General features: G+C 35.0%; 1 protein-coding gene across 3 annotated transcripts in view; it reads right to left on the bottom strand.

The window, feature by feature from the left end:
• The window catches only part of LOC105465758 (peroxisomal biogenesis factor 3), a 55305-nt gene extending 36991 nt beyond the window's left edge, over positions 1-18314 (bottom strand). Inside the window, exons 1-4 of one of the 3 annotated variants that reach the window (XM_071096531.1) lie at positions 18005-18314; positions 9963-10094; positions 6164-6245; positions 706-749 (exon numbers count right to left, since the gene is read on the bottom strand). In XM_071096531.1, the coding sequence (XP_070952632.1) occupies positions 706-749; positions 6164-6245; positions 9963-10094; positions 18005-18077 (331 nt within the window). In that variant the 5' untranslated portion in view covers positions 18078-18314. The remainder of the gene's footprint in view (positions 1-705; positions 750-6163; positions 6246-9962; positions 10095-18004) is intronic. The other 2 variants (XM_011714337.3, XM_024787888.2) reach the window with 2 other exon arrangements.
• Between the last annotated feature and the right edge of the window lie 35 nt (positions 18315-18349).

The raw sequence follows: 18349 nt of genomic DNA, 5'->3' as shown, positions 1-18349 counted from the left end.
AATGCAAAAATTAGCTGGGCATGGTGGCGCACACCTGTAGTCCCAGCTACTCGGGGGGCTGAGGCAGGAGAATTGCCTGAACTCGGGAGGCAGAGATTGCAATGAGCCAAGATAGTACCACTGCACTTCAGTCTGGCGATACAGCAAGACTCCGTCTCAAAAAAAAAAAAAAGTATAAAAGCTGAAAGGAAATATAGGCAACTAGAGAGGTTTAATTTGTTTTCAAATAGGCAAGGTTTAAGCATCATTCTGCTGACAAGGATTAGATGAATGGAAGGGAAAACAGGAATAACAGTTCTGAGACAAGCAGATATGTAGGCCCTGGTTTAGCTTTTTGTTTCAATTTTTTATCACTAACAAAAGTTTACAATAAATATCAAAGTAAATCTATGATCTGGATTGGAATAAAAACTTCCTTTAAAGTACATTAGAGATATCAGTACCTAATAAAGGCATATGTAGTCTAGGACAATTTTACCTACCATCATCATCATCATCATCATCATCACAATAGCACTACCACTAACATTTACTGAATGCTTTCTATGTCCAGACATTGATCTACTTGCTTTATCTGTACTATATTATTTAACACTAACAACAATTCTAAAAGGCAGGTAAAGGAGAGTCATCCTAATAGAATGCAAGCATTTCCCTTTATAAATATTTTAAGGATGTGCTGTCACACAGAATATGCAGGCTTACTTATTATCTTCAGATCCTCCCATATTTCTAGCTTGTTTGAAGGCCTAAAGGACAAAATAAAAAAAAAACAAAAATAATAATCTAGATAGTCTAATAGAAAACTCTGAATTTTATAGATCTATATTTATTTCAAAAAATTAAAAGCAACACAGCATAACTGCAGAAAAGCAAACCCACGAAATACAGTAAAAAAAAAAAAATGTAATTCCAGTAATCAATAACCACTTTCACTGGTATATGTTCTTACAATCTTTTTCTCCTTGAGTGCTATGTATAGATATATTACAAAATCACATAGGAAAAGCAGAGGAAATGTTTCTTTCTCTAATTTGCTGTTTTAGAAATAATGAAGGCCGGGCGCGGTGGCTCAAGCCTGTAATCCCAGCACTTTGGGAGGCCGAGACGGGCGGATCACGAGGTCAGGAGATCGAGACCATCCTGGCGAACACGGTGAAACCCCGTCTCTACTAAAAAAAAATACAAAAAAACTAGCCGGGCGAGGCGGCGGGCGCCTGTAGTCTCAGCTACTCGGGAGGCTGAGGCAGGAGAATGGCGTAAACCCGGGGGGCGGAGCTTGCAGTGAGCTGAGATCCGGCCACTGCACTCCAGCCCGGGCGACAGAGCCAGACTCCGTCTCAAAAAAAAAAAAAAAAAAAAAAAAAAAAGAAATAATGAAGTAGGTCCTATAATCCTTCAAAGGTAAATATGAAGTATTTTTTTGTTTTACGATCATAAACACATGAATTTACACATATATTTCATGTGTATCAATCCACTGCAGTTATTATCTCTATCAATGTTCAAATTGCCCATCTTTCACTTCTGGAAGACTATTCACATTGGCTCCTGAATCATTTTGATTTATATGATCTTTTATTAGTCTTTTACAGAATCCACAGTTTCTGACATGAAAACTTGTTCTGGGTTCATCTCGTTCCATTCTTGCTGCAGACTTGAAATCACCAATTTCACTGGGTCCTGTTTTCTCATAGCAGGAAATGGCAGAGACCAAAACCTTTGGTTAAGAATGTTCATTGCTACTGGGTAGGTCATTATTTCTAAGATTTTTCCAGTGAACTAAGCTAATAAATAAGTGTTTATTTATTTATTTATGCATATAATCAAAAAGGTAATATACATCATGAATTCATACTGATATTTCTAAATTAGTCAAAATTTAGAAAATTAGTCAAAAGGTTTTTAGCTTAATCTCATTGATTTTGCATTTGTATTTCTTTTTGTCCACACTAAAAACAGGTGAAACCAACATAATTACTAATTTGCTTCATCCCTCACTCTATTCACAACCGTCTCAGTGTAAAAGAGTTTAAGGTTTCTGTTTTTCCAATTCTTTGTGTGTGAAGAGTATATGGCCTACTAAGGATATACAGTCAAATTTCTGTTTCAAAGTAATTTAGCACAGTTTCTATCTTTGTAATTATACCACCAACTAGAATCATATATAGGTTAATTTGATTTATGGTACTATATAGTTTTGGACATTATTTTTTAAACACTGTAGTTTTATAATATTAATATGATTCCCAAATCAAATTTATATAATACGGTGTATTCAAAAAAGTCTGTTCCTATCCCCCTTAATTTTCTCCCTTCTTCATAGGTGACTATTTAAAAAATGCTTAAACTTCCCATTGTTTTGTTTTATATAAGCAAATATGTATATATACATTTATATCTGCCCCCTTAGATAAGTGAAACATATTATACACATTTTTCTTTACCTTTTAAAAAATATAACAATATATCTTGTGGAGATCATTCCACAGTACTACAGTAGTCCTTTCTTATCAACTTGGGGGATACGTTCCAAGACCCTCAGTAGATGCCTGAAACTGAAGATAGTACCAACCCCCTACATACACTGTTTTATCCTATACATATGTACCTATGATAAAGTTTAATTTATAAACTAGGCACAGTAAAAAATAACAACAACTCACAATAAAATAGCACAACCGTAATATGCCAGCATAATTACTCTGGCACTTTGGGGCCATTATTAAGTAAAATAAGGGTTCCTTAAACACAAGCACTGTGATACCTCAACATCCAATCTGATGGCCAAGATGGATACTAAGTGACTAACAGGTAGATAGCATCTACAGCATGGATCTGCTGGACAAAGGGAGATTTCATCATGTTATTCACAATGGCACACAACTGAAAGCCTAAAAATCATTTATTTCTGGAATTTTCCATTAAATATTTTTAGACCATGGTTGACCATGGCTAACTGAAACCTTGGAAAGTCAAACCTTGGATAAAGTGGATGGGACTACTGTATAAAAATGGTAGCCATTTTCCTCTTCTAACCAAAGGATAGTACACCATATGTGGAGGTAGTTTAGAGCTTTTCAAACCACTAGTGGAATGATCAGTTTTTTTTTTCCTTTTCCTTTTCAATCTGTCACAGACCAGTGCTTTTGCTAAATACAATAAATTACTTGAAAACATGAAATAAAAAAACCATAGATATAAAAAACACAAGTCCGTAATCTTTATTATTATTATTTTCAGACCTAAATTTGCATTGCAAGAAGAAATTGAGTTACTATTACAATTGTAAGGATACTACTAGCTTCTTGTCTTTCTTTGCCAATGAGCAGACTGTATAGTTTCAGTTACCTCTTTCCTAGATGGCACAGGTTAAGAAAATGTGTTGAGTAACTCATGCAAGACACTGCTTCAACCTTAATCTAATCTAGTGTTCAAGACTCATGGCAGAATGTCATATGTATTCTGATTAAACTGGGAATCAACCACAATTCAAAGGTGAGGTATTTAATGTATCATAAGTAACTCATATCTCTTTTTGAATGTTCCCTCAGAAAAATTTCTAAGTACTTCTTATAAAAATTCTAAATGAAAAAAGATAAAAAAACAGTGATTCTGAAAATTTAAATATAGAAACTGCTTAGTAGTGAGCCATGATTGTGCCACTGTACTTCAGCTTGGGCAACAGAGTAAGACTCTGTCTAAAAAAAAACCCAAAACCAAACGAACAAAAAACTGTATTTTATTTGGGATGATTTTGGTGGGAGAAAACAGTTATAGTTACCCAGGACATTTCTTCATGTTTACACTGAACGTTATTAGACCTTAAAAGTAGATTTTTAAATACTAACTTTTAAAAAAAACTCCAAAATCTACATAAAAGATTCCAAATCTATGCAGAAGAACAGAGAAAAGTGCTTTCAATGCAAATATTCCTTTCAAATGATTTGTCTAATGGAAATCAACTGCAAGTTAAATACAACCAGACTCTTTAATGTCACTAAAATATTCATAATAATTCTTAAACTTTAGGCCTTCATGAAGAAATTAAAAAAAAAAAAAAGAGAATTAAACGAATCCTTTCAAAGTGTTCTACTTCTCTTATGATGGAGGATGTTTACGATTTTTTTTTTTTGCACTGAAACTTCATTGCCAATTATCAGTCTTTAACAAGAGCGCCAAATATCAAAAACAGTGATAACTGTTTATTTGCTATTGTGAAGTTCGCAGAATAAGACTATCAAATCATCTACTCATTTCTGATTAGTTATTATCAAAAATAGTTTAAAGGAAAAAAAAAAAAACTTGCTCAACAGGCTTATATGAGACCAGAGTCTCATATAAAACTAATATAAAAGCAGTCGTAAGATTGGAGGCCTTATTTAATCACACTTTGTAAGGGATCAAGCCCTTATTTACGCAAATATTTTTCAAATGGATATTACCCTTCTCCCCCCACCAAATTACAAATAGTAATTTCAAATCAAAAGAAAGCCAAGAAAAAGTAACATTGAGATATTTAAAGACGAAACTGTGAATGAGGACAACTGTGGCCCATCTTAAATTCTCCAGAATTTAAGAAATTCTCCTCCTGTGTACCGATAAAGAAAAAGAGAATTACATCTTTTCTTTAAAGCTGTCCAGGATTATCCATCAAAATTAATCCTTGGTTTTTTTGATACTCCTATATTTTCCTTTTACTTTTTGTCATTGCACTAAGTATGTCTGGAATTATGATAATTTATTTAGTCTACTTCCTCCTTTGGATGAAAAGGTCTTAAAGAGACTTTATCTTAATTATTAAATCCCCTTTTAAAGCACATGGAACATAGGGCCTTGCAGGAAACAGATTCACCAAGAAGGAAGAATGCCATCATGATTATTTTATCTGTATTATGTTGCTTTTATAAAAATGCTATTCACTGATTTAATTTGCCTTGCCTTCTCATCATGACAAAATATAAGGAAATTAAAATCTACTTCTTTTCATTCCTACCTATGTATATACAAACGTAATAATTTATTTGATCAAAAGCAATCTGCTTATATGTTTCTTCATAAAACTGTATGAACTAATTTATAAGCTAAACCTTGTATCTGTAAGAAGGAAGGTCTGTCTACCTCTAAGAATGAAGAAATTTAAAACGGAAAACCCCTCATTACTAGCATTCTGTTTTAATGAGATACAAGAAATCTCAAGTACACAAATCCATTGTTATTTTGGGAAGTATTCTCTAACTATAGTAAGTGTTTTAAATAAAATTCCCCACTTGTTATGTAGCCTGTCTGAGCACTCAATTCCTATTGCAAAATGAATAATAGTAACTGCCTCACAGGGATATTTGTGTAAATTAAGTGAGAGCATATACGAAAGGTACCTAGCGCCAGGGCTAGCACAGTGAGACAGTTTAGAAACAGAACTACTATTCCCCTGGCTATTTAGAGGGTGATTAAAGGCAAGTGATTATTTTAGGAAGGCTATAATGATTAACATTTATTTAGTGAAATCATTTCCCTGCCCACCCTCCCATCATTGTCATTAAAATAAGAACACATTTCCTGCTGGAAGTCTTCTCAAACTAATACAGTATCATACTGAATTACAATAACCCAACACATGCAACATGCAGTATACAAGGTTACATATGCGAAAGTGCTTTTGGAAACAGCAAACTGCCATGGCAATGTCAATTATTAGTATTGTATGCTCATGTTATGTTTGTATTTCATTTTGTTAGTAATTTAAAATATAAGTCCTGTATACCTCATTTAAAATGTATGTTCACGTGGTTTATTACACTGTAAGCTCTTTCAGAAGCATGATATTTAACATAACTTTGTTAGTTTCACAGCATCTGGTTCAGGAACACATTTCACAAGCACTTCAATAATTAAATTTATGAACAATTTTGAAGTGCTATAAGGTCTATTTATATGAAAAACAATACATACAAATATCATTGCCTTGAATGCTTTGTGCAAAAAAGTAGAGCATAGACAAAATTAAATATGGATTAAATGATATAGTTAATATTTTTCTTACTGAGCCTATATAAGCTTTAATTAGACAGAAAAATAACAAAGATATTTGAAAAGGATATCAGTTCATTCTATAAACTTTAAGTGCAGTGCATGAACAGAAAATGCTGTAACTTGCATTTACCTGTTTTTTAGCAGAGCTGTGAGACTCTCGGAATTCAGTTGCTGCATTAAGGCCTCTCTCAGTGTTGGAAGCATGGACAGCACTGTAATACAAAAAATAAAATAAAAAAGGTCACAAGTGATATGACTGCCCTCACTAAGAAATACACATTGTTTTAGGCTATATGATAGGGCTAGCAACTAGAAAGAGTCACAAGGGAAAGTCAGGGCTAGACAATTCAAATTATTATTATTATTATAAAACTATTATATCCTAACAAATCATTTATCTGCTAATGTAATTTAACAAAATTATATAAACATTACAATCACAGCAACACAAACACGTACACACAGAAGAAAGAATAGAAAGAATTATTCTCAGATTTTAATAGTGGTGGTCTTTGAGCTACGGATTATGAACAATTCCTTTTTTTCTTTTCCATACTCTTCAAATTTTTTACAATGTGTTTACTTCTGATATAATGGCAATGATCAAAAACATTTTTATATTCAGCTATACCTTTTGCTTCATTTTTCATTTCTAATTTTAAAAAAAGTTTATTTATTAAATAATACAAGGCAACAAACATTTATTATAACCTAGACAAAAGCATACTGGGTTAGGAACTAAGAGTTGCTGAGTTTTAGTTTGTCAGTGGGTATTATTTGTTACTGTTTATTGTAAATGTTTACTGTTTGTAATACTACAAAGCAATAAACATTTATTATAACATAGATAAAAGTACACTAGGTTAGAAACTAAGAGTTGCTGAGTTTTAGTTTTGTCAGTGGCTGCTGTTTATTGTTTGTTACTCCCAGGAATAATGTGAAGACGAAATGAGACTAGCAATCTATGGGAAAAAAAACTTCATGTGATTTTTAGGAGTTTATTTGTGGCTCTGCATGTGGAATAAGAAATGTAGGAGAATAAGAATCTGTCATGGGATCAGAGAAAAAAAAGAAATGGAGAAATACACACATAAAAATGTAAAATGAGTTTCTAAATCCTAAATAAGTAATGATAACAAAATGAAAAAATATGAAGACTACCACATTCCTTCTTTTTTTTTTTTTGAGACACAATCTCACACTGTCACCCAGGCTGGAGTGCAGTGGTGCAATCATGGCTCACTGCAGCCTTGACCTCCTGGGCTCAAGCAATCCTCCTGCCTCAGACTCCCGAGTAGCTAGGACTAGAGGCATGGGCCTCCATGTCCAGTTAATTTTTAAAATTTTTGGTACAGATGAGGTCTCACTATGTTGCCCAAGCTTGTCTTGAACTTCTGGGCTCAAGCATTCCTCCCACCTCGGCCTCCCAAAGTGCTGGGATTACAGGTGTGAGCCACCACACCTGGCTATGAACACCGCATTCTAAAAGCAAAAACTTCTTAGGTAAGAAAACTAGTTATATTTACCCCAAAGCACTCATTTTTTTTTCTAGTATATCAATTACGTCTTATCCAAAAGAATAGAAATTTGATCATATTATTTGTAACCCCATTATCAATGTTCATGTTATGCATTGTACAAAAAAATGCAGAATGTGCAGAAAGCTAATTTGGAAAGTTTTCATTGAACCTATATTTTGGCTCGTAGAGATCAAATATTTTACTTTTAATTGCCTATAGTCAGCTATTTGTTCATCTTAGGGTTGCGTCATGGAAATGTGTGACCCCTATCTTTTGTTGGAGGAGCATAGTTAATTGACAACCCCAGCTGCCACTCCTCTGGATCCATTACCATGTTTGCACTGCTCCCAGCCAATGACACTGCTTGGACGGGGACACTAAAGCAGGCCCATTTCTGCAGGTCTCCTCTACCAGAAACTGTGGCTTGCAGACTCCTCATTGGTCTCCCAACACTTTCTTAGAACTGTGCTGTAGTCTGAGACTCTTCTTGCCTAATCTTTCTTCCTTCCTTGTCTTCTTCCCTGCACAAGCGTCAGACCTGCACTGTGGCCTAAACACTTCACCTGTCTTCTTCTGCCTCCCTTACTCTTTATTCTTTACAGGCATTTCTACTAGTAGACCTCTGGGACATCTAATCCCATCCTAGCATCTGCTTCCCAGAGGACCCAAATGGACACAAGGGTCCATGTCAAACTGAGATGTATTTTAAGACCCCAGCAGCTACATTTTACTTTTCTTTTTGAGATGGAGTTTCTCACTCTTGTTGCCCAGGCTGGAGTGCAATGGCATGATCTTGGCTCACCACAACTTCCACCTAGCGGGTTCAAGCAATTCTCCTGCCTCGGCCTCCCAAGTAGCTGGGATTACAGGCATGTGCCACCACGCCCGGCTAATTTTGTCTTTTTAGTGGAGATGGGGTTTCTCCATGTTGGTCAGGCTGGTCTCAAATTCCTAACCTCAGGTGATCCACCAGCCTCGGCCTCCCAAAGTGCTTGGATTACAGGCGTGAGCCACTGCGCCTAGCCCATTTTACTATTTTTTGAAAATTCAAATAATAACCAGAAATGGACCATTCTCTAAAAATTCATTAAAATGTCCTAGGCAGTGTCAATACATTGAAGGGTGAATGTCAATTTAAATAATTTCATAATTTTTAAGAAGTTATTATTTACCGAGTATTTATTATACATCAAGCACTTTATAGGCATTACCTCATCACGGCCTCACAAAACATTTTTGAAGTGGCTTTTATAATATTCATTTTACTCTCAGAATTGTTATGTATAGTATTTATGATTACTATTTGCTTTGCAGAATGAAGGTATTTTTCTGAGTATTACTACTTCAAATACTAAAAATCATACACTAGTTGTAATTTTGAATGTGTCTCTTACCCTTCTTAGTCTCAGCCTCAAGTAAAATGAGGTAAGTAAACTAATAATAGAGGCCTTTAATGCTAAAAAATTTCTACTTTTAAAATTAAATAAGGAGAATGTACCTTTATAAATTCTTTCTAAATTAATTGTTCTTGAAAGAATGTTAGAGAAATGAATAAGCCTTAAACAATAAAAAAGAAAAACAGGCTTTGCATGGATTTGAGAACTAGTTCTTCAACAGTTATGCCAGTTAGAAGACACTATATGCGCAGGTTGATTTTGTGATGCATTCACCCAGGACTATGTTTCTAGCTGTGGAGGTTAAATTATTGCCATTAATTAACATTGCCTGAGTGTATACTACTGGAGCTGACTCACAGGTCTATTGTTGCCTACTGTAAATTTAATAAACGTAATGACTCTTTCCTATGGCCCATATGCCCAGTGGGATCAAGCCTACTTCTGCAGCCTTTTTCCTATCACTGCCATTTTCATTCTGCTCTAGCTACATGGCGTTTTTGCTGTGTCCTGAAAATACCAAGCTTGTTCCTGCCTCAAGCATTTTGCATGGCTCCCTCCATTGTAACATTTGGTTTCTGCTCAAATGTTACCTCAAAGAAACCTGACTGTACTGATCCCCTGTCTTACAGAACTTCTCAGTCCTCACATGGCTTTATGTTCCACCTGGCAGTCATCACTGCCTAAAGTTACTTATTTGTTGTTTATCATCTTTTCCTCTCCCTAGAATATAAACTCCAAACGTCAGGGGCTTTTTGTTGTTGTTGCTCACTTCCTGCTTCCCCAGGCCTGGATACAAGCATTTGCTAAATGAATTTAGTATTTGCTAAATAAAATGAAAGAACTGATTTTTAAAATTCATATTAAAATGATGTAATACAGTTAAATCATTCAAATACTTGCTAGATTTATCATCCTTTCTTTGCCTTTTCCTCTAAATTTGATCCTGGTGATATGCAAATTAATACAAATCATCAAACAACTTTACCCATGTATAAATATTTCTCTGTCTTACCTGTCATATTGCAAGTCCTCTGGTTACTTTCAAAATGATATTGTCGTCGCGCTTGGGCAATGTATTCTGCAGCCTCCCTTTCCTGTATTTCTCTGATTTTCTTCTGCCCATATTTCCCCAGAATATATACTCCTACAATCATTAAAAAAAGTACTATATTAATTAGAGTACCAAAAAGTCTACACAGTATTTTTAACCTACTTTTTCCAATTATAAGTTTTACATTAGTGGATACCTAAAATTACAACATTTTAAAACCTAAATAAAGAATTGTGTAAGACTGGCCCAAAGAAAAGGAAATCAGCATTTAAAAAAATTTTTTTTTTATTTTTACTAGTTTAATAATCAAAAGTGTCATATTCTCATCAGTTTCACCATATGAACAGTGTCCTAAAGCATATTACTGGTCATCAACTATGATTATAAAGAATGAAGTGATTATGAGAATTGCACATGACCTAGTTGAGAAATCAGCATTTTTATAGTCAATGACAGAGGAAATGATGGGCACATAAGGACTAGGTTTGAAGAAGGGAAAGGAATTAAATCTAAAAAGTCTGGCAGTGCCTTTACTAGTAGACTAGAGATATTCTAAATGTCCAGCAATGGAGAATTGTTTAAATAAATGATAGTCTAGTCATACAATGAAATCTTATGCAGGTATTAAAAACCACATTGCTAAATAAATAATGACTCAAGGAAATATCCACGTTACATTGTTAGGTGATAAAATAAGATCCCAGAAGTTTTTACTTTTTTTTGACGGAAACACATACAAAAAATAGGTGAGTTTTAATTTCTAAAATATAATAAGCAATGATCATTGCTGAATGGTGGGACAATAGGTCATTTTGTCCTCTATATTTTCTTCAATTAACACAAAATACATTTTAAAAATATAAGAAAATTTTTAAAAGGAACAATGAAAGAAAGGTAGTTAGTCAGGTAGAAGTCTATCCATCCATGTGTTAGAAAAATCTCTTTGAGATAAGGACAGGAAATATGACTCATCTAAAAATTAGTAACTTGATTGGAAAAAAAAGAGGAAAGAGGGTACAGAAATTCCTAAATTGTAACACCACAGGATAAGAATATAGGTAGTGTCATGCGGCCTGTAATTTAACAGATTTCAGCATAGGCAGTATGATATAAGTGTGTACATTTTGGTCTATATCTGAGGGGCAGTCAGTTTTCCTAGCTGGGAATGTGAACATTCCAGAGTGGTTAGTTAGCCACACTTGATCAAATGCCACATTCCAAGTTAAGCTCTTCAACTAGCTTTTATCACCGATCAGCACCAAATATCTTTTAATTAGCATAATGAGTATCAGGAATGGATTTTCATAGATTAAATTAATGGTTTTCAAGATACTGGACTAGCTAAAACAGTTTAGTCATATTCATATGAACCAGAATATACGAATCCAGCAAGTCCTTCACCTTTGCCTGAGATCCTTAGTTGCTAGTTCAAAGGATTCTTAGTCAAGTGAGTTAACCAGGTAGCCAACCGAATCCTACAGCTAGAATACTGTTGCATTTTCTTCAGGTAGATCTTGTATAAGCAGTTCTGTGGTAGCATGAAACAAGGACAGAACACTGGGACTTCAACAAGCTTACAGAACAGGTTGTGTTAACTTTTCATCTCTGTTTGCCAGTAGATGTTTTTAAGTGTGCCAGAACTTGGTTTCATTATAACCTGAGAGCAAGGTTGTAAGGAATTAAGTAATGCTCACTTACCTTCCACTGCCTGTGACCTCCAGTATCTACTAAAAATAACCTAAGAATTGTGCATGACCTAAGTAATTAGATTTGGTTTGTCACAGGTAGAAAGTGAACTGCAAAGCAGATACATATCCTGAATTTATTTTCACTAATACAGGTGTTATAGGTGAACTGATAAGATATTACATATTCTTAAAAATAGTAGTTCAGTAAAAGGGTATGTGCTAAAAACAATTAGAACTACAGTATGATTGTTGTTGCTATATTTATATGCAAATTAATGTATTATAACCAAGCTTAAAGAAGAAATGAGAGTTCATATTAAGTGCCTTCATGGCTACCTTTCCTGTACTCCATTCTAAAGAAACTGATGATAGTGCGACAATACTAACAAAGGAAATTGACTTATATTTCAAAAAGTTACTCTATGACAGGCAACTCTGACATAATAGATCTGAAGGAATTGTTTGTATCTTATCTGCACAACAGCTTACTGAAAGTTACATGTAAAATGATTATATCTCAAATTATACTGTAAAATCAAACACTAAGATGACACTTTTTCCACAGGTAAGAATTTTTTTCTTCAATAATAGTAAATTTGATTGATGTGTTTTTCTGGGGAGAAGGTCCACTGCTTTAATGAGAGTCTCAACAAATCTGATAATTTTTTTAAGGAACTGTTATTTAACACATTTCAGCATAGGCAGTATGATATAAGTGTGTACATTTTGGTCTATATATGAGGGGAAGTCAGTTTTCCTGTGTGAAATTTTCCTGAATGTGAAATGAGAATGTGAACATTATAGAGTGGTTAGTTAGCCACACTTCGATATTCTAACTAAACTAAAAAAGAAAATGAATTGTTATGGGTTGAATTGTGTTAACCCCCAAATTCATATGTTGAAGCCCCAACACGTCAGAATGTGACCTTATTTGGAAATAGAATCTTTACAGTGGTAATCAAGTTAAAATGAGGTCATTAGGATGGGTCCTAATTCAACAAGACTGTTGTCCTTATAAAAGGAAACTTGGACATCAACAATTGCAGAGGGAAGACGAAGCAAAAACAGAGGAGATGACCATCCATGAGCCATGGTGAGAGGGTTAGAATAGATCTTTCCCTTATACTCTGCAGAAGGAACCAATCCTGATCTTAGACTTCTAAACTTCAGGATTGTAAGATAATAAATTTCGGTTGCTTAAGCCACTCATTTTGTGGTACTTTGAAATGAGGCTACAATCACACAATCCATTATTTTTCTTGAGTTTAGCACTGAACTAAGTTCTTATACAAGGTCTAATTCACCTAGGCTCATAAATTCTGATTTTGTCAGATTTGTTCCCCTAGAAAAATAAGAATGAGGACAGGTAATTCGTTAGCTAAAACATGGCACTCATGACTATTTACATACTTGACTGACAGTCTAGCCTGGAAAACAGGAGATATTGACGGCTCTGGTATCAAATAGTTAGGTGACTTTTGAGAAAGTCCCTTCCTCCCTCTGTGTCTAAATTTCTTCATTCATAAAATGAAAGACTGGGATTATATGAGCTTTAATGTTTCTTTTGTAGCTATGATTTTATATATTAACAATGAAAATATTTACTAAATACCTTAAAAAATAAATGTCAAATGCTTTGAGTTTTCCTTTAATAACATTACTAGTAAAATAAGACTTCTAGTCTTTCCACAAGTCAGTTGTTTTAAAACCATCTCGTAGTATTCTCTTTCTGGATGAAAATCCCTACAATGCAACTATTTCACAAGGTTAATAATTTCAAAAAGAGTTTGAAAATAACCTATTAACATTGTTCCCAATCCAACAGATCACCAAATCCTACTACAGTATTCTGATTCTATTTCAGACATATTTTCTAAATCTTGCCAATTATCTACAACTTCTTTATCAGTGTCTTCACTTAGACCGTAAAAATTAATGCTCTTGAACTGCTTCAATAGTTCCCTAACTCTTCAGTTTCTGGTCACACACCTGTTTAGCCCATCTTATACATGCAAAGTGATTTTTTTAAAACATAAATCTGATTATATCACTCATGCTTTTAGAATCCTTCAGCATCTTGCCATCATTTCTTAATGTGGTTTTCCTGTTCCACTCACATCAGAATTACTTGGGACAATTTAAAATGTAGCCTTAAAGGACACTCCTTGAAAATACCCCCAAATGTCTTATTTTGCATGATGCTGCACCCCCAGTACATAAACTCTGACTGGGATTCAGTCAGAATTCAATAAATATTTGCTGAATTAAGGAATTCTTGAACTGCATTCTAAACCTAAAGAATCAGAATCTGGAATAAAGGATCCTACGTTTTATTAAACTCCTTAAGTGATTTTTTTAATCCATACTAAACTCCAGGAAGCACCAATACAAAGGATAATATCCAAATTATGTAGAATGGCTTCCTAAGGCCCTTCACAATCTGTACTCTAGTTGCTTTTCCAAGTTAATCTTTTGCCACTTCTCATTTGCACAGCCATAGTGAAATATAGTTTCATTCATAAAAGCAATGTTGCTGAACCTCTTGAATAGCTCTTTTTCTTGCTGTGTCCTTTCTCCTTTGCTAGTTTTAAAACTTAAGTAGAAATTCTTCCTTATGAAGCTTTGCCTGACATCTTCACACTTTCTTCTCCTCTATGCTCCCACAAGACCCTGCTCTATTTTCATACTATACTATCATACTACTTTTGTTTATTTCCATTTCTATACCATGAGTTCCAAGTCAGGATCTGTCTTATTCCTTTGTATTTCCAGAGTAAAGTACAGTGAGAACAGGCACTTACTCTCATTCAAATGTTTGTTCAATGACAGAATGAATGAATGAATAAACGAATAAAAAATGTGAAGAGGCCAGAGATTACAGGATTTAAGGTATAAATCCAAGTCAATATTCTGAGTTTTTTAGAAACCAGCAAGTCAATAAATATGAATCTGGTTGCTCTCTGTTCTCCAATACTTTTTCCAGTGCAATGGTTCTCAAAGTGTGGCAAGGGCACCCCTGGGGTCTTTAAGACCATTTCAGGGGGTCTATAAAATCAAAACTGTTTTTGTAATAATACTAAAATGTTATTTGCCTTTTTCATTCTCGTTCTCTCTCATACTCATACTCTCTCATGAGTATACAGTGGAGTAATTCAGAGGTTACATGCTGTGTGATATCACAACTGACAGAATATAGAAAGAGATGAGAATCTAGCTTTCTTCAATTAAGTCAAACATTAAAAAGATTTTCAAAATGTAAAACAATGACACTCATTAATTTTTTGAAAATGTTATTTATGTTAATATGTAATAGGTTTTTAAAAAATGAATTAATATTTAAATTTTCATTTTCATTTTGAATATCATAACTATTAATAGATATAAAATTTAGAAAGCTTTTGAGGGTCCTTAATTTTTCAGAGTATAAAGGAGACCTTAGACCAAAAAGTTTGGGAGTCAATTCTCTAGCCTTTTCACAAACTGGTCAAATTATGCCAGGCTCAGTGGCTCAGGCCTGTAATTCCAGCGCTTTAGGAGGCTGAGGCAGGACGACTGCTTGAAGCCTGGAGTTCAAGACCAGTCTAAGCAATGTAGTGAGACCTCCATCTCTACAAAGTAATTAAAAATTAGCCAAGCCTGATGGTGCACACCTGTAGTCCTAGCTACTTGGGAGGCTGAGGTGAGAGGATCACATGAGTGAGGAAAGTGTGAAGGTGTCAGGCAAATCTTCATAAGGAAGCCTTTCTACTTGCCTTACATTGTAAAGCTAGCAAAGGAGAAATCAAGGCTGTAGTGAGTTATGATCACACCACTGTATTTTAGCTTGGGTAAAGAGCAAGACCCTGTCTGAAAAAAACAAAAACAAAAACAAAAACAAAAACCGAACACACCCAAACACCCAAAACTGGTCAAATTATACAAACTGGTGTAAACCAATTAGTTACCCATCTAAAATTCAAGGAAACAGAAATTGTTACTTAAGAAGGCCTGCTACTGAAGGTTTTACTTACTTATTTCCCCCACTATTGAATGACCAAACTTCTCCAAGCATGCCTGTTGATATACTGTCCAGCTTTCGAGCCTGTCAAAATGTGTCTCTTTTTCCATGAAATTCTTCCTGATTTTTCACAACTGTATATGCTACTTGCCAGTGTGATCTGTACAGCATTTTTTCACCTCTCTTGTTTTCCTGTATCTTAATTACATGTATACTTGCTTTTCCTTCCTATCAGACCATAAAGACCATGGAAGCACAGTGATATAATGTGGAAAGAGAATGTGCTTTGGGGTCCAACACACCTGGGTTTGAATTCCAGTTTCCCTTCACTAATTCTGAGACCTGAGGCAAGTTTCTTAAATTCTTAGGGCTCTTGTTGCCACATTTTTGAATGGGGATAATAATAACTGCCTTCTTGTCATTCTGCCTAAATAGGAAGAGCTTAGCACAATGCCCAGTGTAAAGTGGGCTCCCAATAAATAGTAGCTGTTACTATTAAAAATCTATAAATCTTGTATTTCCATACATATTACTTTCAGCACTACAGGTACTTGATAAATATTTCTTAAGTCAGATTAATTAAAATCTAACATACTGTAGAACTTTCTCCCTGAAGCAGAAAGAATACGAGGCTCAAACAAATGCCAACCATGGTCATCTACTCTTCCTTTCTTTTCAGACTGACTCCTTTATTGATATAAAACACTAGGATTATTTTCTCTTTCTATCCGTCTGAACTTTTCTTTTTTTGCATTCCTCTTATTCTGTAACTATAAGGCTCTTGTTAGATTTTTTTTTTTAATTATAAATTTCTTTTAAGTCTACTCTTTTGCTTCCCCTGTGATTATTTCTAATTTACCACAAGGTTGTTCCATAAGCTGAAGGAGTATTCCTTCTGAGATTGTTAGAGATAATTTTCCTTCCTTCGGTAAAGGCAAAAATACTTTATTTGTATTGCTTCAATCACACATCTATTTTTAGCTTTTATAAATAAAATGGACTCGGTAGTCTTAGGATAATTTAAATATACATTAGATACTAGAGAATGAAGATATCAGAAAATACCTTTTATAAAGGATTTCTCAAAGATGTTCAAAATTTACATGCTTATTATTGATCTGTGATCAATAATAGATGTCAGAGGCATGCAAACACCATCCTTGGCTCAGCAACAAGAACTCTGTTTCAAACTTTGAAGCATCACCAAAATCTGAACTATTGATGCTAAAGGTATTGTTAATTGCAAATTGTTTGGGGAGAACAGAATACAATCTAATATGTATTGTTAATTTCAAATTGTTTGGGGAGAACAGAATACAATCTAATACTAAGAGAAAAGCCAACCAAATTCTTTGGGAACCTCTGTTCTTTATTTTAAGTACTTCTGTAAACACAGCACATAATAAGTGATAAGAATATTTCTCAAAAACTCAAGTTACAACAAATTTCCTCTTTTAAAGTTCCTAGATGTTCTTTTCATATAATTCACAAAGCTTTTTATTCCCTCCTTCAAATCCCTGAATATTATCACATGAGCATTGTATGAGGGAAAAGGGTCTCAAGATTTTTATCTTATCTGTTTCTAAATCTCCTCTGGGCCCGTGCAACTCAGCTATGTCAGTTAGATTACAATGATCCCAACCTTGAAGATCCTGAGGAAGACTGCTCAACATCCCTCAAGCATTTTTCTTACTGCCACAGTTTGTATTCTAAAATGGCAGAAACAGAGCTAAAATATTGATTTGTTTTTCTTTATCTAATCCATCTCTTTCAGTCCTTCAGGACAACTGCGCTGTTTTCAAAAATTCAAATCGACTTTAACCACCACCTAGATTATTATTAAACTCCCTCCCCTAGATTATTATTAAACTCCTGAGAGTTTATTATTATTTATTTATTTATCATTTATTATTAAACCACCTCCCCTAGATTATTATTAAACTCCTGAGAAGGGTGAGAGCCATAGTGCCAAGAGTGCCAAGGAGAAATGAAGAATCTCACAGGAAAGCAGAATTTTTTAAAAAAAGTTCCTGTAACAGAAACTTAAACTGTACTGAATTCTCCAAAGGTCCGTGAGAAAAAAGGATAGGTGCGAAACAGTTAAGAGGCGGTGACAGGGCAAAGGGCACAGAGGCATTTCTCAACCGCAGAGATGGGAGAACCCTTGAGGTTGGCCACCTCCCTTTCCATCCCATGGTTGATCGAATCCCCTCTACAGATCCCAGACTAGGTTCGCCCCGGCCTGTTCTTATTTTAGAAAAAGTCACCTCTCCCACTCCCTTCTCCCAATGCCCCCTTTCAAGAACGTTGTCACCCACCTCCAAGGACCGTGCCCAGGAAGATGCATTTCTTTTTGTGGCGTTTCAGAAAATTCCATACGGACCTCAGCATCTTTAGGCCCTAGGGGTGTGCGCTGACTATGAGTGAGGGGCTGCTTCACCGGGAAACTGTTTCTTCGTCACCTGGCCCAGATGACCAAGCAAGAGCGCCGCCGTCCCGCTCTGCGCTCTCCCGAAATCACAAACGTGGCTTTCCGCAGACTGTCACCGGAGCGGCAAGGGGGCGTGGACTAGAGCAAAGCAGCTGCGCTTTCTGCGGCTGCCGCGGCGCAGCCGCCGCTGCTCACTGGTCCGACACGCCCAGGTCCGTTCAGAATTCGCTCC

The sequence above is a fragment of the Macaca nemestrina genome, chromosome 5, assembly GCF_043159975.1.
Source record: "Macaca nemestrina isolate mMacNem1 chromosome 5, mMacNem.hap1, whole genome shotgun sequence".
NCBI classification, from domain to species: domain Eukaryota; kingdom Metazoa; phylum Chordata; class Mammalia; order Primates; family Cercopithecidae; genus Macaca; species Macaca nemestrina.
The sequence above is the reverse complement of the archived record's forward strand: the minus strand, read 5'-3'. Positions and strand labels throughout refer to the sequence as shown.